The sequence below is a fragment of the Arvicola amphibius genome, chromosome 12 (genome assembly GCF_903992535.2).
Source record: "Arvicola amphibius chromosome 12, mArvAmp1.2, whole genome shotgun sequence".
NCBI classification, from domain to species: Eukaryota; Metazoa; Chordata; class Mammalia; order Rodentia; family Cricetidae; genus Arvicola; species Arvicola amphibius.
In genome coordinates this window covers 13,112,638-13,139,119 of record NC_052058.2, presented here as the reverse complement: position 1 = coordinate 13,139,119, position 26,482 = coordinate 13,112,638, and the positions used below count along the sequence as shown (strand labels likewise).

Here is a 26,482-nt window from a genome sequence, read left to right as displayed (position 1 = left end):
CTGCTATTTATGAATATATATTTGCTTCCAAGGGTTACAAAACCCATAACAGTTTTCAGGCACTTGGTATTCTTAAACAGCAAAAACTAAACATGACCAGTTTTTGAGAATTGGGACTTCTGCCCCTACTCCTAAACTCTTAGATTCCAACATATTATTTGTTGGGATTTATTTTTTGTGACAAGATCTCACTCTCTAGCCCAGGACAGCCTCAAACTCATGGTGATCCTTACTCAACCTCCTGGACTGCTGTGATTACAGGAACGAACCACCACTGGCTCAAGCTCCAGTTTTGCTATAAACCTGATGAGTCCCTGGGTTCCTACAGCTCAGAAAGACCCAAGCAAATGATCCAAGAGAAAAAATGGGCTACGGTTGCAAAGCACGGGCTCCTTTATGCAGGCAAAAAGAATGAGGCTCCAAAGTGATCAAAACTCTTTATTTTCAACTGAAGTTTTATTACAAAGCTTGTCAAACATCAAATTAAAAACAACTTGCACCTGATACTCAGACACTGGCGCACTACCCTATCTCAGATTCTTTTCACTACAGACAAGAACCTGTCTTTCATCTTACTCCAAATTCCCTTGTAAGTTCAGCACATATGTGCCAATACCAGAAAAGCAAAATTACAAAACACCTGCTTGAAGACCTAAGTACTAGCAAAACAATGGCAATTTCATATAAACAGTCTAAAAATTACAGAATGCAGAGTGTCCCTTCATGATCACAGTAATATAAACTACATACACTCTAAGCTGGAGACCAGAATGAACGCTTTGCATCTGGCTCATATGTGATGTGTAATCAAAACAAATCAATACACTAATTATATCCTTATGTTTAAGATTGAGGACAATGTAGCTGTCAATATAAAACTCTAGGAATCTGCCACTTGTCCTGCTTCAGGGCAGTCACTATGAACAAATCAACTTCACTAGAATCCAAAGGCTTCAACCAGCTTATTACATCTATCAAACAAACAGAAAACATATTTAAACTAGCTTCTTAAAGTTGTTTCAGGAAGAACCTTTCTAGAGAGTTCTGAAGACAAAGGATACAAAATAGTACAAACTGTATGAGTTAAACAGTAGCAAAAACACTGTTGAATTTTAAGTCAAAAACATATAAAAATAGTAGCCTGAAATGGCAATTTTTCCAACACCAATGCATGTAAAAATATTTAAATAGTGCTGTTACTCCAAAAATATACTTTTTTTTTCTATTTGCAACAGTTTATAAAGGCAAACACCTGCAAATTGAGGTAGAAAAGCCAAATTCACAAACTTTGGATAAAGAAAAATAACTTTCCTATATTTTAACTTTAAATGAACTCTAATTGCTTTACACTTTTAAATTCACATACTTTACAAAACTTAATTTAAAACACTGAAAATGTTTTTGTTAAAAAACTACTTAGTTTCTGACAATTATCTCACATTCAAAAACTGTACAGAAAAAAAATCACAAGTCACCATATATTACATAAAAGTAAGCTATGTATTTACATTTCCAAATGCACTTTTAAAGTCTGAGGTCAAGCCACTGCTATGAATGGTTGCCCTTAAACAGGGCCTGCAAGAGATCTGCTTCCTCTTCACATACACCACCAATACTGGGCTGGGGTTTGCTTGACATATATTTAGAGACAATTCTCAATGTTTAAGTACAATAAAGCATAGATGTATGGGTTTTCACTTAAGAAAAACAAAACAAAAATTGAAAAAAAATTACAAAAAAACTACAAAAATAAGACTTCAGATTTTTAGGGATTAAAACTTTGCTATTAACAAGCAAACTACCACCTCTGTACTTCCCCTTAGGTTAACTGCTATATAACTATATTAAAAGAGCTACTATTTGGCTCTAGAGTCCTGACTCAGAAAAGCACTTAAGAGATCCTGTCAGTGCAACAACAGCTAGTTCACCTGGACTTCTTCCTGGTCTCTGAGAGGCGTCTGACTTGCGGGGGCACCGAGCGCGGGTCAGTAAACATAGGGCAGTATGCGGTAGGGCACGCGCTGGCAGTACTTCTCCCAGGCCAGGCCATACTTCTTCTTACACTGGTGCTCATCCCGGGCTTCGCGGTGGACGAGCAACACGGTGAAGTAGATGACATAGAAGTAAGGCAGGAGGTGGTTAAACCCTGTAGGCGACAATAGCGGCCACTGGATTTTATTTCCACCCCGTGATTTTTCCTGATTTCCCTCAAATGCCAGAAGAACTAGTTTTCTGATTCAAGGTAAGCCAAATCACAAACTAAATGTTCCATACAGTCTTAGGAAAGCCAACTCAAAACATTCCCAATACCCTCAGGAGCTAAACAGCAACTGATAGACACCAAGAAAACAGACCCTGAAGCCCAGAGCAGGCAGGAACTCTCATCCCACCACAGCAGCCAGACTTGCTCCCACCAATGACATAAGGCGATCAAGTTAGCACTGAGATGCTTACCACATGGGAGGGACCAGGCCAGAGCCATGATGAGATCACCCAAGTAATTGGGATGGCGAACAAAGCCCCACCATCCCGAAACAAGCAGACTCTTCCCCGTGGAAGTATGGATGGTCTTTAAATCTATAGAAAAACAAAAACCTCCTTTAATGACCTAAAACGTGAGGCAAAGAAACCAACACATAAATATATAAATACAAATCAAATTTAAAGAAATCCTTACGTGCGAGCTTTGGATCAGTGGGATTCTTCCGGAATGCATTTTTCTGAGAGTTTGCACAACGGAAGATTACATAGCCACAAACTGAAATTTTAAAATATTTTCCTGTTAGTAATTTAGATGTAATCTAGCATCTAAAATCATCTGCAATTTCTCTTAGAAACTTGTTTCTGAGCCCTAAAGAAATGTCCAAAGTCAAAATAGTCTGACTTCTTGAACACAACTGAATAAACACCCAATCCCCAAATGCCAGTGAACTCTTATGAAATCTCACTCATCACAGCCGGCCAGCCATGTCCACAAAGAACAGGGTTCTGGGACAGCAACAGTGTACACTGACTACTGGCTCCCTTGTCTGCTGTCTACAACATGTGCAGTCACAACACAATTACTTCCTCGGTAAAATACTAGCTGAATCAAACCAGCATCCACACTCCAGTAGATTTAGTCACATTTCAACAGACCCTGACATGGCACTACTATTCGATCTGAATAACAAATACCAAATCTCCACTTGAGTGTCTGTAAGACACAAACTCCTGATTAACTCACAAGTACCACTGACAGGAATAATCAATGGAGAAACTAAATCTTAACCAGGTGCTTGGATTTCCTCTTCCATCAAAGATACTCAGTGTCCTAAAACTATTTTGCAAATATAGTTTCTATATTCAAGCTAATGTTCCCATCCACCTCTAGTAGAGATTTTGAATGATCACAAAGGACTAAAGGAAAACCACCTGAACTGGTAGACCTCATAGCAGCCAAAGCTGGGCCTCTCCCTCTGTCCTGCCTTGGCTCCCTGCCTGTCTCCCATCCTTATTTACCCACTGAGCCTCAAAACCCACATCCTCCAGTGGGTACAAGCTGATATTCCCCAGAACTGGTTCCCTTTCCACTTCCTGCTTTTGCCATACATGCCCCTTAGTACAGTGTGTGCGCACCTCAGGCCACAGTATCTATTACTGTTTCTATAGTAAGACTGAAAGTTATATGAAGACCAATTTCATTTTTAAGATCTCTAGAAAATGCAGGCTTTTGTTTTTTGGGGTTTTTTTGGTTTTTTCGAGACAGGGTTTCTCTGCAGCTTTTTTTTTTTTTTTAGAGCCTGTCCTGGAACTAGCTCTTGTAGACCAGGCTAGCCTCGAACTCACAGAGATCCGCCTGCCTCTGCCTCCCGAGTGCTGGGATTAAAGGCGTGCCGGCAAATGCAGGCTTTTGAAAGCAAAGAAAAATTTTTCCTAAGCAATACAATCTATTCAATTGCTTAAACATAAAAGTGTGCTACTGAGAGGACTAGTGGAGCTAGCATGTCTTCGATCCTCTTTGTAAACTTCAGAATGTTCTCAGTACTTATCCATCATAAATTATTTCAAAGCTGTGATCAAGTACAACGGAGTGTGACGGACAACAACCAGAAACAGCAGACACAGTGCCTTGGACTGAACAGAGCCAGCACTCACGTTTCAGAGCAATGATGACCGAAGCCAATGGCCAGGACAAGTCATGGGGATGGCTGACCAGGTAAAAGGCCTGAAGGCTGTAGGTGAATGGGACCCACACTAAGTCCCCAAAGGCCAGCATGAAGCCAAAGCCATCGTGGATGATGTCCATGGTAGTCAGCAATGCTTCCTAAAATGACAGATGGGAAGAAATAAAAGCCACCTTAAGTTTAAAGGATTTAAAGTACTAATTTATGACCAAGCATGTTATGTGAAGGCACACCAACCAAAGTGTTGAAAGGCAGGAGTTCAGCTGCTCTGGCCTCAGTCACCATGTCTCACCTACCTTGCCGCCGCCTCACCCTCCACTGCAATAACAGACCCCAACCCCTCTCAGGCTTCTGCCCCTTTGCCCTTGACCTCTTTGATCTCACCTTCCTGCAGCAGCCTCAGTCCCGTCCCCGGGCAGTGGTTCTGCCCCTGCGCCTGGCCAGTTCTTCTCAGGTGCTACCATCTGTATTCTAGAAAGCCACTCAATACTACGTGTCCACTTACACTCTCCACTGCCTTGTAAGCTTCTCTGCCAAATGTGCATGCCACAGTGCCCAGAGCAAGAAGTAATGGGTTCAAAATGTGTGTGTGAAAAAGCAGTACAACTACCAACCACATCTGGATCATCTGAACTCTCCTATGCATTGTCCACAGAAACAGTAAGCTGGCTGGTAGCATGGTAAACCAATGTTTCACACTCATATATACTCAAGAGTTTGTCAGCATGAGCACATGTCCACCAGATGTTTCTGGACCAAGATGCCTGAAGGACAGACTCATGAGCACATCTCTGCACAATAACTATCATAGAGTTCTATCAAAAAACGAGTTCTGGCTTGAAGAAACAAGTAGTACTTTTAGGGCATCTACCCCAGATTCTCATGGAATAAAAAAGTCAGAGGTCACAAATCTAGGCCCTACAGCTCACACCCTAGACATCAAATGATGCTTATGCATACAGCTCTGGGGCCCTAAGCTCTGATAGAGGGTCCAAGACAAGACAAAGGTGACTGAGGAGCAAGGGATTAGGGCAAATGAAAACACTGTGACAAAAGTCAAAATGAAGGAGTTGTCAGTGAGAGGAACAAGTGTAATGAAGCATGGGGCGATTAAGACTCTAACCCCTGCTCAGGCTCACAGAGCTGCAGTTCACAGGACAGAGCCCCTCCAAGGCAGGCGCATCTACACAGGTACTCTCGGTTTCCTAACGTGGAAGGACCTGCACTGAAAAGTTTCCAGCAGCCGCCAGGTGCTGAGGAAACTAGAGGGCGAGGTCTCTTCCCTTCTTTATTCCCCAGAGCCGTCCTGCCTTCAGCAGCTGAGGAGAGTGCTAGGTAAAGTGAGGGCCGTGTAGGCATGAGGCCCAACTTCAATCCCTGGACTCTTCATTTTAAAAATGAGGTGGCACAGGGGAGTCAGAGACAGGTGGAGCCTGAAGCCTGCTGCTCAGTCAGTCTAGCCTACTTGCTGAGTTCCAAGCCAGTAAGACAACTCATTTTACAAAACAGGCCAAAGAGTGACACTGAGGTTGTCCTCTGGCCTTCACATGTATATGTGCACATACACCCAATGCTAACAGAAATCAATATTAAGTGTTTAGACAGCCACGTCTCAATCGAGCTACTGACACACCTACCAGTGTCCATGTGCAGGCCCCTTGAGCCACTACAGCATCACCAGCACAAGGCCGAGGCAGGCTCTACCACCCTCACTCTGTATGGAAGCAGCTCAAGCTCCCCAGAGAAAAACCCAAGTGCTGACCACAAGCTGCTTGACTTCATGGCTTCCAAGAACTCAGCTCTTAAAACTATCTCGTGCAGGCACAGAAATGCACTCCTATAATTCCAACTCAGGAGACTGAGACAGAAAGATCACTTCAAACCAACATGGACTATTAGGACTGAAAAAAATAAATAAATAAAGGCAACAAATTACCTCGTTCCAGAGGGCATCAACCACATATAAGAGCTGGAAACTGTTAACCAAGACCATCGCCAAAGACGGGGCACCACGTTCCTGTACTTTCATTTCTGCCAAAAGCATCACCAAGTTAACCACCACCTGGAAAAGAGGCAGGAAGAAGCCAGTCTCAAAGACACTTACATGGACAAGCACAGCTGAGAAGCCCAGTGCACATCACCCATGGCCACTTCAACCCTGACTTGTGTCACTCCTGTGCTACTCTTGCCAACATGTGCAGCCCCTCTCTCACCATAAGAACAAAGTGGAATGATCTGAATTAAAGGATGGTCTTAAGAATGACTCATCAGGCGTGCGGTAGTGGTGCACTTCTTTAATTCCAGCACTCGGGACACAGAGGCAGATGGGTCTCTGTGAGTTTAAGGACAGCCCGGTCTACAAAATGAGTTCCAGGATATCCAAAGCTACACAGAGAAACCCTGCCTCTAAAAACAATAAAATAAAGTAAGAATGGCTGATCAGTATATCTTCAAAGCAGTGATTTGGTCATGGGAGACCTGCACAGACTAGAGGAGACAAGAAGCAGTCATAAACTCCTAGAGGAATCCAGTAAGGGCCATGGATCTCTGTACAAACCTATCTCCTGTCCTTGATGGGCATTAGTACAGGGATCCAACAAAGGAATACAAAAGATTCTCAGCTCACCTGCAATTCTCCAAGTTTGAAACTGAGTCTAAATAAGGCTTTATTGAAAGGGGGAAGGAAATAGATAATTCTACATTATCACTCTCCTAGATATATGTAATAAAAATGAAAAAATTCTGTGTTTAATAACCCATAACAAGGTATCTTAAACCTGTAAAAAAAATATAGTAAGAAAATATTTTGTGTTAAGATGGAATGATGGAAAACTGCTACATTTCCTTCTAAAGACAAGAGAAAGTCATACCACTGAATTTAAACAAAACGAAAATTAAAGACATACCCATCCAATCAATCCAGGACGCAATTCACAAAAGTATTTGAGATCAAAAGCACCAATTCGTGGATTTAGTTCACGGCCAATGAAGAAATCATAGACAACATTTCCTGGGAAGGAAGAGTGTTCACGCAGTTACAAGTCTTTAAAGCCAACTGCTCCCTACTACCAGGTCCAATCTCCCTCAAGAGACTAGAGGTGAAAGCAAGGGACAGGACTGGGGAGTCAGGGCTGCCATGCCTCCTGAGGGCTCACGTGACCAGATTCCCCACAACTCTAAGAAACTGGAGGGATTTGTTTTGGTTTGGGTTTTCAAGACAGGGTTTTTCTGTAACTTGCTTTGTAGACCAGACTGGCCTCAAACTCACATAGATCCTCCTGCCTCTGCCTCTCGAGTGCTGGGATTAAAGGTGTGTGCCACCATACCCAGCTCTGGGTTTTGGTTTTTTTTTTTTTAAATAAAAAACTTTTTCTTTTTCCTCTTTGAGACAAGGTCTCACTATATAGCTCTGGCTGGCCAGAGCACTTTATTTAGATCAGGCTGGCCTCAAATTCAGAGAAATCCTCTTGCCTCTGCCTATCAAGTGTTTGGTCTAAAGGCATATACTACCACATCCAGTCCATAGGAAACTTTTTAAAAATAATCTTAGGTCAGAACCAAACAATGTGCAGTCTGTTTTTGTTGTTGTTGTTGTTTTTGGGTTTTGGTGGGTTTTTTTTTTTTTTTGCCTTTTAAAGGAATTTACTAGCCAAAAATAGGTGGGGGGGACACAAATGAAAACTTGTGCTAGAGGATTTTAGCCATCTAATAACTAAAACTTAATGAGAACTAAATAGAAAAGTGTGAGAAGAGAAAACATTTAAATTTTGCCTTCATTTTTTTCTACACTTGTTTTATTTCTTATGTCTCTTCATTTCCCACAATTATGCTAGGAAAAAAACAACAATCTACTCAAGTGCAGTCATGGCTGCCAAGGCTCTGGACACACCCACGCAACACGTGCTGTAACTGCTCACCAGAACTGGCAGGTGACAGCTCATCCCTAGGGGCCTTCAAAGAGTGGGCATAGAGATAAACACTCAGGACCACAGAAAACACAGTGGCTGCAAGTGCAAACTGAAGGAAATGAGTGTACACATAACACAGTTCTATGCCCCAGAAGAGAGATGCTCCCACGACAGCAGATGTCAGGACAAAAGCGTAGAATCCTTAAAAAGAGAAGAGAGAAAAGTTACTTAACATCATCCTGGGGCTCACATTTCAGTTTTTTTTTTTTTTTTTTTTTAAGACATGTCACACTAGGTTGCCCAAACCAGCCTTGAATTTTTGGGCTCAAAACACCCAACCCCCCCTCCCCCAACACACACACACACACACACACACACACTTTAGCTTCCTGGGCACAAGGAACTACCAGCCAATGCAGTGTTTTTATGTTTAAGCCTTAATTTCACTACCCATATTATAGTCAGAAATGTGCAAATATGTAGTGTTCTTCCAGTGCAATCTTCAATGTAAACACTTGTGCAGACTTTCAATGTAAACACTCTTGTGCAGACTTTCAAAAATACTAACATTTCTTTGCTCTATGAGCCATCATTACTACTGTTAATTAAAGGAAAGCTGAGGGCTAGAGAGATGGCTCAGCAGTTAAGAGCAATGGTCCTGAGTTCAATTTCCAGCAACCACATGGTAGCTTACAACCATATGTAATGAGATCTGGTGCCCTCTTCTGGCCTGCAGGCATGCACGCAGGCAGAATACGGTATACACAATAAATAATTAAATCTTTAAAAAAAAAAACTGAAAAGAATCTCAAAATGCACTACTCCAAACCATCAGAGTCCAAAGTCAAATAACTAAGTTTTCAAGTCTAATGCCATTACCTATTAGCAGAATGACCTTAGTAGGTATAAAATTGTAAAGATTTACTTTGGAATCCACTAGTCGGTAACGGTATAAAGATTCAAGTCTTATTTTGCCACCTAGAAAATGGATATTAAGATACCCTATCTTCATAACAGAGGCCACAACAAAATCCTGAGAAAACCAAGTGTGGTCATTCATACTTGTAATCCCAGCAACTGGCCAGACTAGGCTACATTCTCATGCATAAGCAGCCTTAAACCCCCAGAGGATCCACAATCCAATCCACTGGTGTTGGCCAACAGTGTGTGTGTATTGGGGGAGGGCAGCAAGGTGAGAGCAGTTTTGCCTTTTGTCTAAAGAAATCATTTTTCTGGCAAAAGCTGAAGCGTGTTCCAGAAGAAGTCATCAAATTATATTTCAATTAAAAGTCAAACACAGGGAAGTCATGGTCATTAATGAGATTTCTAAGTTTTGGTAGTTAAGAGGGTCATCACAAATCTGCTATCTAAACTTGTGTTTTCTACATACCAAGTTTATTCCAAGGAATACGTTAAAGTTATGAAGTGGTCAATATAGTTGTTTTTCACTTGATGGCCCATGCAAATTAACCACCCAAAAATTTCTTAGGAATTTCCTTAGTGGTAAAATCACATAAAAAGAAATCAAGTAATATTAGAAGCAAAAATAAACAGAAGAGGGAAATTTTTACAAAACGATCAAGTGCCCAGGTGCAGTGTTTGACCTCTGAACAGACCACACACCCTCAATGGAGACAAAACATGGCTCAGAAAACCCAAACACCCAGAGCAAGAGGCCTGAGAGCAAAAGTAAACAACCCACTTCTGCCCAGACAGCAAGAGACAGAGCATGTCAAAGAGACAGGTTCCACCAGCAAGGAGCTGAGCAAGAACAAAAAGGATGGCCAGTACCAGCAAACATGGCCTAAGGTCTGGCAGAGCTGGCTAGCTAGGATGGCTTGCAACTTAGCACTTAAAGGCAGGCAGTCCCGAAAATATTTCTGCTTCCCATCTAGAATCCTGCAGGATGATTTTAGGTAAGAGTGCTAGGCAAGCCAGAAAACAAGCACCACCCAAAACTAGAAAAGAAGGAAGCCAAACATTAAGATTTATTCAGACTGTTCCTCGCTTACAATGGTTGAATTAGGAAGTTCCCACTGTAGCATGCACAGTAAAAAGACACAACAGAGACATTCTCAAATTGTTCCTCCATGTTGTTCCTCCCCACTCAACACAAATGTACCGATGAGTGCCCATCACGCTAGTGTCAAGTGTATAGTAAACACAACCTAGCCCACAAAGCTACATTCTACCAGGAAAAATCCAGTAAACAGAAGATACGATGTGGGAAGAGATAACAATCAGAAAATAAAAGCAGGCAATGGACCCAAAGCTTTCTCCTTGTTTTTTCAATTAACAGTGAATTTCTCCACCTTACTTACAGCTTCCTCTTAATTAAGAAGCAATAATAATTACAGCTTCATGGTGTAAAAAGCATTAAGTAAAGATGCAGCTTTCAGGCAAAGGGTTGACAGAGTGTACACAAAGAGACAGCCCAGAGGCCAGTCAGCTGGCACCAAGCAATCCAGGACAAGAGTGGCATCTGGGTGGGATGACTCGGACACCTTCACCAGAGGTGGCATTCTAGAACCTCAAACAATGCTCAGGGTGGTAAAATCCTAGGCAAATACTTTGAATGATCATAAGTGCTTTTGTTGATGGTGGTTTGTTTTTACAAGGTGGGGTTTCTCTGTACAATCCAGACTGTCCTGGTACTCACTTTGTGTCCCAGGCTGGCCTTTGCCTCCCAACTGCTGGAATTAAAGGTGTGCACCACTACCGCCCAGCAGATGTAAGTGCTATGAAGAAAATAAAACAGTGCTCTTTAAATTAAAAGCAGTGCTGGCACACGCCTTTAATCCCAGCACTTGAGAGGTAAAGGCAGGTGCATCTGAGTTTGAGGCCAGCCTGGTCTACAGAGTAAATTCCTGTCTCAGAACAAAAAAAGAATGAAAAGGAAAAAAAGAAAAGAAAATATGCTAGAGAGATCTCTCTACGGTTAAAAGTATGTGCTAGGCACTGGAGAGATGGCTCAGTGGTTAAGAGCACATACCTTTCTTTCAGAGGACCCAGGTTCTGTTCCCAGCACAACATAGTGGCTGACAACCACCTACATATACAGGAGCCCAGCACTTCTAACCTCTAACAACTCCCACATATATGGTGTATGTGGTGGTTTGAGTAAATATGGGCCCCACAGACTCACGTGTTTGAATGCCTGACCTATGAGGAGGAACACTATTAGAAGATGTGGCCTTGTTGGAGGAAGTGGGTCACTATGGGGTGGGCTTTGAGGTTTCCTATGTTCATGTTACACCCAGTGTGGAGGACAGTTTACTTCCTGTTGCCTTTGGATCAAGATGTAGAACTACCTCTCCAGCACCATGTCTGCCTGCATGCTCCCTTGATTTCCATCATAATGATAATGGACTAAACCACTGAAACTATAAGCAAGTTCCAATTAAATGTTTTTCCTTTGTAAGAGTTGCTGTGGTCATGGTGTCTCTTCACAACAATAGAAACCCTCACTAAGTGCATATACATACAATCAGGCACATGCACACATGCATACACACTCACACACACACCAACAAAATAAGTATTTAAATAATTAAAAAATAAAGAAGCGAGTAATTTCTGCTCTTCTCAACCTAGGAAACCGACATCGCTGCTCAAAATGATTAGAAACTCCAGTTCCAGAGGATCCAACACCCTTTCCTGACTCCGGTAGGCACCAGGCAAAGACAGGGTGTACACACATTCACACATGTAGGCAAACATTCGCACACATGAAACAAAAATAAATCTTTAAAGAAGAAAAGAAACAGAACTAACCAGGCTAGCAGCACACACTTGTGATGCCAATACTCAGGAGGCTGAAGCACGAGGGCTAGCCTGTACTACAAAATGAATTCCAGGCTAGCCTGTGTGACATACCAAGGCCCCATCTCAAACAAAAGAACAGAGAGCTAGATACTAGGATTAGCTGTTTGGTCTGCACAGCATCTCTCATATTAACTACTAGAATAAGTTATTCATCCACAAGTTCTTCAGACTTCTAAAAGACAATCTACTGTTCAATATCCCAGTGAATCAGTGCCAACAGTTTAAAACTGTAAGATCATTAAGTATTTAAGAAAAAAAAAATCACCATTTAGTTTATACTTGAGTCTTCTTCCATCAACAAGAGGTGTTCCTTCTACAACCTTAAAAGAAAAAAATATTAAATTTTAATTTAAAAATTAAAGCACATTACCACCTTTCTTACACACTACACATTTAAGTATGCGATCTCTGCAAGAAAGTACCTCACGGGGGAGGGGGGCTGAAGAGATGGCTCAAGAGGTTAAGAACAGTTACTGCTCTTCCAGAGGTCCTGAGTTCAAGACCCAGCAACCACATTGTTGCTCACAACCATCTATGAGATCTGGTGCCCTTTTCTGACCTGCAGGTGTACACTGTATACATAATAAATCTTTAAAAAAAATAAAAGTACCTCATGGTAGGAAGTACAGCGGTATGCAAAGACAAGCCCTTTGACGAAGCAACCTCACCATCAGAGTTCCCTTAAACATATGTGGTTAGTAATTTCTCAGCACACCAAGACTACTTCTATAACCACCTCACCAAACCGTCCCATACATAGTACAAATCTAGTGTGCTCAAAACTCTCCACTGGGTCCCCATTACTAACAAAACAGTCTCACATCTGTGAGGTTCTCTTCAAAAATAAATAATAAAAACAATAAAAAAAAAAAAAAAACACAGAGAACCTAGTAAGACCCCACGGTCTCTACGACCCAATGAACTTCCACAGTTAGAACAGTCATTCAAAAGGGAAGCTGCGGAGCGTCACGTTCCATGTGCATGCTTTTACACATCTAGGGAATCTAGCCAATAACATGAGTGTATGTGTAAACAATAGTTTAACATGAAGAGGAAAGGTTCTTTTCAGTCGGGTCCACGTACACAAGGACTTGTTCACTGTTTACGCACACTCCTCTACTATGCTGAGCGTTCTCACCAACAGAGAACTGCGAGCAAGCTTCCCAAGTGGGAATCACCATGGCGAACCCACTGCACATAGCACAGTGATAACCCTGAGAGGGTGGGAATGCTGCTGAGTAAAAGGGCAGCCACATACACCCTCAAGTAGCTCCTCCAAAATGTAGTCGTTCCCTTTAAACTGTCACACACCAAGATAGTATCATCTGCCAGCATCTGTTCATTTGCTGTGGAAGGGGAACCCAGGATGGAAATGTAAAACCTGAGATCACAGGATTGGCGAAACCTCAAGCTATCCTTCTCAGTGGCAGCTGTCTTGTTGGGCTTTAGACTGACAATACAGTACAGGTTTCTCAACACTCACTATGTACGTAGCGATCTATCTCTATCACTTTGGTTTGTGTGCACGCATGATTTTTAACCACCAAAGCTAATTTTCCAAATAAATGTCAGCTAGCTTAGATAAGCCTCATGATAGATTAATCTGAGTCTGAACAGAGCCCGACTGTAAGAACGAGTGCAGTTCCATCATCAGACGCCCAGGGCAGCCAGTTACAGGGAGACTATACATCACTGAGTCCTCAGCTCCACTCTAACAGAACGTCCAGCTGGCAAAGCTGCAGTCTCCTAAGAATAAGGTCTGAAATAAATTATGTACTGTTTAGGGTGGCTCATGTTCTTTGAACATATCTCTAACAACCGAAAGAAGGCTACTCAGCGATGGGAGGGAGTTTAAAAGATACTATGAGAGTCTGAAAAGGACTCAGTGTTCTTGACAAATTTCTAAGGATCAAAATTGAAAACAAACTTTAATCTGTATTGTTTCTTTTTTGAATCCATGGAGCTCAGAAGGCAATAATTTAAGAAGTTGTACCTGAAATGAACACACTGAGGAAGTGCTCTTTTCCCCAGCCGCCTCTACCAAGAGCCAGGCATTCATCAATAGCTTACTCTTCCTGTTAGAATTGGAGGGTGTGAGAGAAAAACTGACTATCAACTTGACAAGATCAAAAATAACCTCAGAGCAAACTTCTAGGCAGTCACGAGGAAGTTTTTAGATTGGGTGAAGGTGTGAGGACCCAGCACCACTTCAGGGACTGGGTTCCCAGAGCAAAGAGGAGAGGAGCTGGAACAGAGACTGCTCTTCCAGATGACCCATGATCCAGAGGATGATTCCCAGCACTCACACGATGATGGCTCACGACCATCTACAACTCCAGTCCTAGGGGATCTGATGCCCTCTTCCAGCCTCTAAGAGTACTGCACACATACGGTGCACATATGTACATGCAGGCAAAACACCCCCACACACAAAATAATTAAAGAAAGAAAGAAAGAGAGAGAGAGAGAGAGAGAGAGAGAGAGAGAGAGAGAGAGAAAGAAAGAAAGCTGAGTATAATCATTCATTCTCTCTGCTCCAAAACTATGAAGCAATGACTAGCCGACTCTCTTGCCACCATTAGTTCTTGATTATAGATGTTACCCCCAAACCATAAGCTACAGAAAAAAAAATTTTCTTTTGTTAGGTATTTTATTGAAAAAACAAGAAAATATAGGATATTAAAAAAGAAATATAAATCACAGTTTTAAATTTACGCTTAAAAAATGAAGATATGGGCCGGGCGGTGGTGGCGCACGCCTTTAATCCCAGCACTCGGGAGGCAGAGGCAGGCGGGTCTCTGTGAGTTCGAGACCAGCCTGGTCTACAAGAGCTAGCTCCAGGACAGGCTCTAAAGCTGCAGAGAAACCCTGTCTCGAAAAAAAAAAATGAAGATATGGGGCACAGAAATAACTGAAATAACTGCTAGTATATGACTGACAGCTTCTGTCTTTGAAACTGCTATAAATATAAGCAATAACAAAGAAGTCAAACAAGTTTCACAATACAATACCCCTTCAGCCAAACCTTACCTTCAGCCAGGATGGAACACACCTTTAATCCCAGCACTGGGGAAACAGAGGCGGACAGATCTCTGTGAGTTCAAGGCCAGCCTGGTCTACGTGGGAGTTCCAGGTCAACCAAGATTACAAGACAAGAACCGTGTCTCAAAAAGAGATAAAGAAACAGACAGAGAAAAGCAAGAAAATTACAAACCCCAAACCTTACCTTCCCAATTGGCAGAAGGTAAAAGAGAGCTTGAACAAAAAACCAGAGGAGGTAGATGCCACAGACTCTGGTCTCCCACAGTTCATCCAGAGTTGGCAGAGGAGGAGGGAAGCTCAGCAGGCTGGGGTTCTTCTGCCTACACTGCAGCAGCAGCAGGAAGAGGCAGGCAGGCAGGCCGAGCATGATGAGAACCGCACCTGCAAACAACCAGTCGAGTCAAACTCAAATTTCAATTGTATGGGATTTATTTACTTATACTTGTAGGGCAACACTAGGTCTGGTAACTGTTTAAAACCAATCTACAAGGCATCATCAAAATCTCACTCATCTAGGGGCTGAAGAGAAGGCTTAACAGTTAAACGCACTTGCTCTCAGTTCCTAGCACCAACATGGTGACTCACAAACATCTGTTCTCTTGTGACCTTCCTGGCCACCAGGCATGCATGTGATGCACATAAACATGCATGCATGCATATAAAATAAATCTTTAAAAAAATCACCTCTCCCTTATCTCAGGCTGAGGAAATGGTTCAAGCAGGTACATAAGGAGTTCAAACTCCAGGATTTACAGGCGGAAGGAGAGAACTAACCCCAACCGCTACATGAACACGGTAGCATTAACTTAATTACTCGCGTTCTCGCTCTTTCCTTCCCCTCCCCCCACCAAACAAAAGAGTAATAAAACATAGTAATTTGTAAACTCCATCTCTATCCATCACCTCCCAACCTTGGGCAAGTGAGGAAAGCACGAACTCATCTCAGAGAGCTAACTCTGAAATTTTCATCTCCAGCCACAGAAAGGGCAAGTGCTGAGATCCAGACACCAAACAATAGTCAGTCTGATCTTTATGAGGAGAGGAAACAGGATCTTTTTACATAGCCTACATTAGCCTTGAACTTACTATGTAGCTCAAGCTGGTCTTGAACTCTATAGATGCTCTTTCCTCAGCCACCCAGGGCTGGGTTATAAGCATGAGTCAAGCCTAAAAATGAGCCCTGTAACCTTAACAGACTTTATATCCATGAATTTCTAACTTTAACATATTGTCACATTCACACAACATGTACAGATTTCTGGTGATGCTGGACCTCATCACTAACAGAGCTCTCTGTCCCTACAGGACCACCACTACCCTTCCTGCACCCTTCCCAGGACAAAAATCTCACTACTCCTTTGCAGTTCTATCCTCAAGACCTAATAGCTGAAACATTAAAGAGAATCAAATCAACATCCTTTCTACTCTATGGCTATCCCCTGCCAAAGCTCTCAGCTAAGGCCTTCATACCACTGCTCCTTCTCTGGAAAGTTCTTCCCTAGTCTCCCATCTCCTCATCCTCTCCTTGCTGCACAGAGACCTTTCCTGCGCACATGAGAACTCTGCCCACCCTTTCTCCTCCCTAAGTGGGTTTTTAACACCTACCAGGTGCTCCTCCAAACTCTAAGTCCTTCCTCTGGGGAGTGGTCGCTTGAAAGGTTTCCAAAGGTGCAGGTCCTTTGGTAACAAGCTTTTGTTCTTTGGACTCTATTTCTTTGACTTTGACCTCTTCTCTTCTTGGACGAAGGCTGTACTGTGTAGCCATGAAACTGCTTTCTGGTGACAAAATGATTCTTTCCTAGTTTGAATTTAAAAAGTATTAAATATCTGTAGTTTACAATTAATGCAAATGCTCCTAACTCAGCATCTCTATACAGCTGTGAATGTGTAAGAATAAATGTATTAAACTACATGCAGCCTTAAGGACAGAGCATAACAAATAAAGTACAATAATTCCAGAGTGAGTGTGAAGGGAAAAGAAAGAGCGCCCCAGATAAAAGAGTGGTTTGCTACCTGCTTGTTTTTAAGAGATATGTCATTTCTCTCCATGTGTTCGGGTTCCCCATTGTATATATTGATGCTGTTTCCAAACGGCTTCTAAATGGGACATGAAAACATCATAATCAGAACTGTAGCTGACTAAACGGATCACAATGATAACAAGTTACTACTGGACATGAAGCAGAGACAAGCTAACAGACGAGACAAGATCAGCTAGACCTCCCGGTTTTCAAAGGTCAGCTCTTACAGGATAGACGGTGTGCTAGTCTTTTTGATAAGGAGCCTCATAATGTAACCAGCTAGCCTTAGACTCACTATGTAGCTAGGGCTGGCCTCAAACTTGTGGCAATCCTCCAGCCTCACCATCCTGCCTGAGTACTGGGATTACAGCTGTGCAGCACCATGTCAGGTTTCAGAACAAACCTTTCCATCTTTCAAACACTCTCCTACTAACGCTCCCATGTCACTGTGAGATGCTGTAACTTTTCTATGAAAGGCAGGTAAGTCGAAATTGGCAAATTCATTCTTAAGCTAGAAAAAAAAAAAAAACGAAGAAAAAACATTCAGTGACCCTATTAACAGTCAACAATGGGAAGAGTGGGTACTTAAATTTCATGCTACCTGACATTTACCTTTAATTTTCTCCTTCCTACATGTCCATCTTACAGAGAAAATAGAAGCAATTTAGCTTACAAGGGCTTTGTTAAAATAACGGCTGCAACATTTTCACTCCTCTGTAAACTGTTAAGTAAAGTCACCACTGAGTCAAAAAGACTAAAATCCAAGCATATCCTTGTGTGACAAAGACCAGCTGACAAATGACAGCATTAACACTGTAGTGGCTTCTAGCGCCATGTCTTACCAAGCAACAGAGCATTCTCCATACACTTACGCTTACTGAAGTGTCAATGAGCCACTTGTTAGCAAATGACACACCTAAAAGCTATATGCAGTATCTCAAGTTCTGAATAATCTTTACTAACCAAAGATGGAACACAGCCAGTCAGCCAACTCTAAACCATGCTAACTACATGCCAGTGTCTTCTATTAAATGGATAGCTATATGATGATGACAGGACACTCGACACTGTGAGGTAAATTATTCAGAAAGAGCACAAGCAGGAGTGGAAGGAGCAGTCCTAACAAGATGTCCAAAGCCGAGGCAGCCTGAAGGCAAACTGGCACACAGACCATGCAGTAGGCTAGGACTCTAAAGGTGAGGGGCAAAGTCAATCTGGATCTGTGTCAACAGAAGAGCCCAGTAGAAAGATGGAAGTTTAACAGCACTGTGCCAAGAGAGCAAGCCCACTATAGTGAGCAAAATGCAGAAAAAAAAAAAAAAATGGAGGTTAAAAAAAAAATCTTTGACAGTCATGGAGGTTGGAGGACTGTTATAATCCTCAGAGTAAAAGTCCAGTATGCATCGTCTTGACACTGGAAGAAACGTTCTCACCCAATCTAGCAACAAGCCTCTGTTCTGCATGTCTACCTGACCTAGCAGTTCCAATTTCATGAGATAACCAGATGCTGCAGAAAAATAAGAAAAAAATAGTGAAAACTTGGAAAGAAAAATACTAGAGTGCACCACAGAACTGACCTTAACATCTATATAATTTATTTTGCTTACTGTGTAACACAACAAAAAAAAGAGAAATAGTCCATGCTAAGTTGCTCGCATTATTTTAGCATGTTAGAAGTTTAACTACAAAAGTACACGTATAGTCTAGTTTTTAATATTATTAAAAGCCTATATGCATTGTTTCCAGAAGAGATAATATTGAACGAATGGAAACAAAGGTATTCTTTTTACTTGAAGCATTCTGTATTTGCTCTACCATCTAAAATAGTAGTTCTCAACCTGTAGGATGAGAGACTTTGACAAACCTCTATCTCCAAAAATATTTACATCAAAATTCATAACACTAGCAAAATTAGCTATGAAGTAGCAACAAAAATAATTTTCTCATTGATGAGCAACATGAGGAACTGTGTTAAAGCGTCGCAGCATTAGGAAGGTTGAGAACCACTGCTCTAAAATATTCATAAGCACATTAAAAAAAAAAAAACCCAAAAACAACTCATCGTGCTAGGTCTCCAGGCTCCACACTTGTACATGCACCATAAAAGTCAGTCCACTGAAAATACCATTTTTAAATATGAAAAGTGATCAAGCATAAGGAGGCCAATTAGGAGCGTGAGAATGTCTCTATGACACAGTTATCATTTTATGGCCTACAAGCTATGTCTGTGTTGATGGAAACATCCCTTTAAAACCACACACAAATAGCACTCCTAGCAACATTTGAAGCTGCTAAGATACCTCAATGGGCAGAAATGCTTGCTGCACGCTCGATGATCTCAGTGTGGCCCCTTAACTCACACAAGGACGGAAGGAGAGCGCTGACTACACAACTCCTGAAAGGGAAGCCCAGCCAGTCGCCTTGTTTGTAAGGCGTGTCCCCCTGAGGCTAATATTTACTTACAAAATCTTGCGGGTGTGCGGCCTGCCTCCTCTTTGTTTTCCTGTGCTCCTTGCTGGAACCTTGGCTTTTGTTAAGTTCCCTTTTTCTTTCCTTTATTAAAGCTGAATATTATATATTAAAGCTAGTCTGGTTATTCACAACTGCCGATTGACCACGCCCCTTCAAACTTCCACATGTGTGCCCATAACACACTGCATATATGTACACATACATACACTGAAAATAAAAAACCAAATTGAAAAAAGGGCAGTTTTCTTATTCAAAAGAACTATACTATTTTATCAAACACTTATATTTGTTAACTCAACAACCAAAGTGCAAATAATCTGAATAAGCATTTATAACAGGGAAGCCAGGGTAGTTACAAATGAAGCAAGTACCAATACAAGTGGAGTCAATTTAACTTGCAATATTTCCCTCCGAGGTTCCTTTTCCTTAGTGTCAGCCTGATGGGAAGCAGAGGCAGATCTTCTGGAGCCTTTTGGTGCCCTGCCAGGGGATCGGGAGCGTGACCTTGAGCGGCTGCGACGGCGTCTTGAAGGAGAGCTGGAAGTTGAGCCACTTTTCCTTTGCTTAAAGGAATTTAAAGGCTAGAAAGCAAGAAGCAACAGATGCTTTCAGAACACTACCATCCAGTGTCAGAGCTGAGCTGGAAGGTCAGTAAGGGCCACTACCTGCCACCCTCCATCACCACACAGGACCAGTGGGAACGCTGCAATGATCCCAACTCCGCTAGCTCGGACGGTACTTCCCTGGAGTCAGTGTCCCTCCCACTAGTTGTATATATTCCCAGTAACTTAAGAAAGGCGTGTTACTGATAATGACTAAACATGGCTGGACATAACTCAGGTGGAACCAAATTTTTCAAAAAGGAAGCAGCCCTACGGAGTCACTCTGAAACCCACGTGAGTTCTTAAAAACAAAGCCCACGTTTGATTCCCTTGGCTCAACTTCTGCTCTGATCCACTGAAAATCCCTCCTTCCTCATTTCTAGGAATATGGACCTGAGCAAGGCAAACCCCTGGACCGCTGTCCAGGTACTGTCTTGTGTATGTGGCCCTCAACTAAGGATGGCATTTATATGTCTTTAGTGATTGCTAACAGCATTAAAGAAAAGTCATATGCCATACCACCTGGAGTAGCCTAAGCTTCAGAAACCCCATGAGCCATGAAGCCTAAAACATAGGGTATGATCCATAGACCATGTGTCCTAACTATTAGTTACTGACAGGTCACAAGGTCCAACTGTAAAAGAACTGTAAAGTTCTTTTTTGTTTTGTTTTGTTTTGTTTTTGACACAGGGTTTCTCTGTGTAGCCCTGGCTGTCCTAGAACTCGCTCTGTGGACCAGGCTGGCCCTGAACTCAGAAATCCTACTACTTTTGCCCCCTGAGTGCTATTAAAGGCATGCACCACCACCAGCCAGATCCAAAACTGTGAAGTTCTAAAGACAGAGTATTTTGATTAAGTAAGCTCATGCCTGTTGAATACAACTAAAACTCTGCAGTTTTAAGATATTTTCATAGAGATTAATTGTTATGCATTTTATGTAAGTATTTGTATACCATGGGTCAACATTTTAAAATCCAGGCCCTCAAAAGATAGGCTGGGAAGGGGCCGCAAACCTAGAAAACAACACTCTGATTAAAATCACCAGTGTTGAGGAAGGAACTCAAGCCCTGCCAAGAGGTGGTGGCACACACTTTTAATCTCAGCAATTCAGTGGGATCTCTGAGTTCAAGGCCAGTCTGGCCTATAAAGAAAATTCCGCAGGGTGGTGGCAGCACACACCTTTTAATCCCAGGATTTGGGAGGCAGAGACAGGGTGGGGGTAGGGTGTCCAGGCCAACCAGGTCCACGGACAGACTCCAAAGCTACAGAGAAACCCTGCCTCCAAAAGAGGAAAAAAAAAAAAAAAAAGAGCAAGTTCCAGGACAGCCAGGGCTAGTGATATCCTGTCTTAAAACCAAAAGAGTAGAAACTCAAGCCCTGTACATACCTATTTCAAAATCAGCCAAGTCTGCCTCCTGTGGACCCTCCACTGACCCAGTCATGCACCTCTCTGGTGACTGACTGCATCATCCACAGGCCGAGCACTCAACTCAAGGAAACAGTGCTAACAAACAACCTAAACCTGGGGCCCTCCCTACCCTATCAAACAGTGCTCACAGCAAACACCTCCCAGGAGGATCAGACTCAATGGTATGAGCATGCCAGGATCTGCACCCACAATTCATTCCCACATCCCTGAGCTAATTAGAGCACGAGCCCTGAGGCCGGAGGTCGACAGGTGCCCTCAGCCCTCAGCCCTGCCACAAGCCTAGGGTCCACTCACCTTGATATCGCTCTCCTTCAGTTCCAGCTCCGTTCCATCTTTGTATTTTACAGTGTACAGCTGGGTTTTGCTGTCATAGCTCAGAATTTCTACTTCATAATAAAGGGAGCTCCCAGGCCATCGACCTCTGACCACTTCACCCTCGGCAAACTTCCTACTTGGCATTTTCTGAAATTAATCTGAACAACTGTGAAGAAAAAAATTCACTTCTTGGGTTTTTTTTTGTTTTGTTTTGTTTTTTGTAATAGGTTTTTCCCTAACACACAACTTTGTAGATCTGTTAGCTGGTCAAGATTTCTAGTACGACAACACAAATTATTATTTGAGCTTCATTTTATTTCATTTGGAATCACTTTGTAGGAGATGACTTCGCCACTGGGGTACAGGAAGTGGAACTGAGAATTAACTTTGACAATTCTAACAGGCATCAAATCTTTTGTATTACTCAAAATGTTACTCACCTGTAGTAGCCAAACCGCAGGGCACATCTCAAAAAAGATACTTATTTTTATTTGTAAATCTGCATGTCATCTTTAAAAAGCTTTAAAATGCACTTAATTTCATTTTTTACAAGCTACCTTACTGAAAAACAAACTATGAGGCAAACTGGGAATATTAAAAATATACAGTTAGAGCCAGGCGGTGATGGAGCACGCCTTTAATCCCAGCACTCGGGAGGCAGAGGCAGGCGGATCTCTGTGAGTTCGAGGCCAGCCTGGTCTACAAAAGCTAGTTCCAGGGCAGGCTCTAAAAAAGCTGCAGAGAAACCCTGTCTCGAAAAACAATATATATATATATATATATATATATATATATATATATATATATATATAGTTAGTATTACTATAATCCACCAACAAGAAGGATTTCAAATCCATAATGAAAAACATTTGAGTGTTACTTCATAAAGTCTGCATTCTCAGAGTCAAATCCCAAAGGCATGTCAAGTAACTCTGCCAACCACCTACCCAGGCCAACATGTACCTGGCCTTCGTCCAAGTTCACTCTCAAGCCTACAGCTGACACCTACTCCAGTTGTAACATTCTTTGTCACTGTTCCAAAACATGGCCATGAAACCTTAAATATACTTCAAGAAACTACAACCTTCAAGAACTGTCATTTACAAGGGGCAGTTTTGCCATCCTTTTACAATATCAGATGACTGTGCTCCTAGCTCTAAGGTGGGGAGGTTTCTCTCTTCACCGACTAGCAGATTCACAAGCTAAAACCAGTGCCTCTGGCCAGTGCCCTTGATATCAAAATGATGGAGCAAGGAGACAGAAGACTCCTTCAACTAAAGATGTCTGTCACCTACTAAGCAATTCTCATATTCTCATATTCTCAATTCTCATACATATCACCCAAGCACCTAAAGACACTCTTCACACACTCCTGCCAGGAGGAGCTGGTTATGCAACCCAACAGCAACACATAAGGACTCTTGCAGACTGTGGAATTAAGGAGAAAGTTGCATTACCTACCACTCCCAAGAAAGTCTAAATACATTTCTTCACTGTTAATCGCCTGAGAAAAAAAACTTCACACGCTTCATCTGTTTAGACAGACAGCAGATGAAAGTAAGCTCAAGTGTTTATCTGGTGATTAGAGGCACATTATAGAGACTGCCTCAGTCTCCCTAACGTGTGCGATAGCATCTCTGGGGTAATGAGTGTTCGGACTTGGAAGGGGAAAGAGCCCAGAAGCTCTGGGAATGGAGTTGGAGTGGCAGAGTACCTGCGGGGCCCTTGAGAGGCAGGAGGGCAAAGGCCCACCTCTGAACGAGGGGAGGGGCACGAAAAAGGAAGGTGACAACATCAAGCTTTGTCGATTTCGACACTTAGTTCCAAGCCTCCCTGGACAAAGAGGAAGGAAATGTTCTGGGCTTCCTTCTCTGGTGCCCCCTCTTCCTTCCCAGACTGCCCCCAAACCAACCAATTACTAGCATGAGAGTCTTCTACACTGGTCATCCGAAGTTTGAGTAAGTCAATGTCTTTCTACATGAAGATGCCACTCTGGTCTCAAACAACACTTCAAAATCTTGAAATGAGTACGTCCGGGCTTCTGGGCCACCTGCATCTTTAAAAGGGTCCTTGAACAGATTCATCCTGAATCATATGAAGCATTCATTCACTGTCATTTCTCCCATCCCCTGGACCATCCAGGCCCGATCCTACTTAGCTTCTGAGATCAGATAAAATCTGAGAGGCTTAGGATGGTATGGCCCTAGACTCATTTCTCTATTGCACCTGTCAGGCACCATCATCTACGTGACAATGAACACATGTCAAATGTCAAAGAAAAAAAAACTACTACTACCTATTAAGTATAATCCCTGGGATATAGAAATCAAAGCACCCAGTAGATATTTGAGCCTTAATTTTTCAAAAGTGCCTATAATGTGAAAGAGTCTGAAATTTGATCCTCAGGAAAAGCGGGAGGGAGTTATTAACTGAGACGTGGCTGGGCATAGTGACTTTAATCCCAGCATCCCAGCATTCAAGAGGCAGAGGCAGACCTAGCTCTGTGAGTTGGAGGTCTGCCTAGTCTACAGTGTGTTCCAGGACAGCCAGGACTATCACACAAAGATCTTGTCTCAAAACAAACAAATAAAAGAACTGAGACTTGATGGTGATATCTGTTGTAATTTGAAAAAAAGCAGCGCGTGAGAGAAAGACACCATGGGACAGAGCTCAGGTGGAGGGGCTCTTTATTGGGGGAAGTGAATGGGGAAAGGGGGGAGGGGAGTGGGGAGACCGACCTCTGTGGATAAGAGTGGCAGAAGAGGAGGAGAGACGGAGAAAGGCGGGCAGGGTCCTTTTAAAAGGGAACATAGTGTACGGATGGGCACAGGTGGTGCTCTGAGTGGCTTCAGCTATACCCCACAGGGTCAGGCCAGTACAGATGCCTAACACTAGCCATCTCATGGTAGGTGAAGAACCCAGCCTTAAGAGACAATAAAGGATGCGACTGGCAACATGATGTGCACGCCTCTTTGCCCGAGATCCATACACAGCCCATGGAAGCTATGTACTATTGCACTGCAAGAGAGAATTATACCAGATCGGACAGGGGGGCTCCAGACACTTGTGCGTGTCCTTATGCACCCAAGTAACAAGTTAAGATACACAGACAGGCTTCCCTTAAAAGGGTGGTTCAGTCAAGTCAGCTAAGAAAGGCTGTTTACTCAACACAGTACCCTCAACCCGACACGGCTGAAATACGGGGATCCTCGGGCGTTTTCCTGTTCGGCCAGATTCTTGCTAACTTGAGTGTCATTTGGCACTGAACTCGCACGTACAATATATTACTATGTATCAGTGTGACAGATTTTTTTTCTGCTACTTTACTCTCGGGCGTTACAAGGGTCTTGAATCATTTCTCCACTTTTCCAAATTCACTGAATGCGGCAGAGAAAGAAAGCGCAAATGATGTCTGCCAGCTTCCTCCCTTTAACAGCTGAGCCGGTGAGGCCTGCTGGGCAAAATGCAAATAGGAACCGGCTCGCAGCATCTATGCCCCTACAAAACCATCCAGAGCGGCCTTTCCCCTTTAAAACCCAAAGGTACATTTATCGTTTACTCCTGCTCATTCGTGCCCTCCTCCCCGGGCAACGCTCAGAAACTAAACTAAACTTATAGTAGCACTCTCTGGATTTGGTCCCCCATCCCGCGCTTCTCTGCAGCCCCAGATCTACACGTGCTTGTGCACCTGGGCTCGCACAGCAGGGTGACTCGCCGCCAGCCCGTCCGTCGTCGCCGAAGCGGCCCGGAGCAGGCCCTCGACGCCCGAGTGAGCACTAAGTGGCCCTCGAAGCCGCGGGCGGCGCGAGGCCGGCTGTCAGCACGCAGCAGCACTCACGAGGCCTGGGAAAGGAGGGATGGCGTTTCGGGAGTAGGGGCTTCGCCTCCCGGCGGCAGTTAGCTCCTCCCCGAAGGTCGCCCGCCCTCCGAGGGCCGGGACGCCGCGGCGAGCACGGCCCCTTGGCCCTCCGGAGTTCCCAACGCGCGCGTCCGGGGCGGGGGGGGGGGGGGAGCGCAATTCGAAACCCACGCCCTGCTTCCAGCCCGCGCCGTTTCAGCCTTGCCGGCCGCCCGGGGGACCCTCCCTCCACATGCGGCGGGGATCCGCGCCGCCGCTCACCTGGCCGCGCTCCGGCGGGAACTCCAGCCACCACTCCGGGTCACTCGCGCAGCAGCCCGCGGCGGTTCCGAGCGCGACACCACTCGGCCGCACTCTCGCGCCCCCGAGGTCCCGCCCCCAGCGCGGCCTTCCTGGGCTCCTATTGGTCCCTCGACCTTTTGAATCATCGCCGGCGCTGCCGATTGGCCGGGCCCCGTGGCGCGTCCGGCCCGCCCGCTCGTGAGCGTCCGGAGTCCCCACCCGGCTTATCTCGGGCGCCCAGCCTCGCGTCGCGTTCCAGCCCGCGCCCTACGGCGGGGAGTCCCGGGCGGGCGGTCTATGGAGAAGACGAAGCTCACACTACCGCCGAGTCGAAGCGTCCCGGGCTGTGAAGCCGCGCCCGGGCCGTGTGTAACCCCGGGAGCGAGGGGACGGCGCTCTCTGCTCGGCTCGGTCCGTGTGGAAATCGAGCCCGCGGGCGCAGGTCCAGGCCCGAGTCCCAAACTTTGCCCCTCTCTCCCTGCTGTTCCCTTCCTCTCGGGTTGAGCGTTCAGAGCAGTTCGTTAACCACCGCCACCACCTCTCAGTGCTGTTAGTAACGGT

The 26,482-nt window shown here is 43.8% G+C and overlaps 1 protein-coding gene across 2 annotated transcripts; it reads right to left on the bottom strand.

Moving 5' to 3' along the window:
* Positions 1 to 423: 423 nt before the first annotated feature.
* Positions 424 to 26,024, bottom strand: Lbr (lamin B receptor). Of its 2 annotated transcripts, XM_038349598.1 has the most exons (15): positions 25,901 to 26,024; positions 21,760 to 21,946; positions 19,806 to 20,015; positions 17,366 to 17,473; positions 16,955 to 17,038; positions 16,547 to 16,739; positions 15,126 to 15,322; positions 12,165 to 12,219; positions 8,084 to 8,275; positions 7,073 to 7,176; positions 6,103 to 6,228; positions 4,138 to 4,306; positions 2,678 to 2,758; positions 2,455 to 2,577; positions 424 to 2,146 (listed from the first exon to the last, which is right to left on the bottom strand). In XM_038349598.1, the coding sequence occupies exons 2-15, from the start codon at positions 21,922 to 21,924 to the stop codon at positions 1,986 to 1,988; spliced, it is 1,968 nt and encodes a 655-aa protein (XP_038205526.1). In that variant the 5' UTR covers positions 21,925 to 21,946; positions 25,901 to 26,024; the 3' UTR covers positions 424 to 1,985. The 2 variants fall into 2 exon arrangements, with proteins under 2 accessions (XP_038205526.1, XP_038205527.1); XM_038349599.1 differs by lacking the exon at positions 17,366 to 17,473.
* Positions 26,025 to 26,482: the final 458 nt, after the last annotated feature.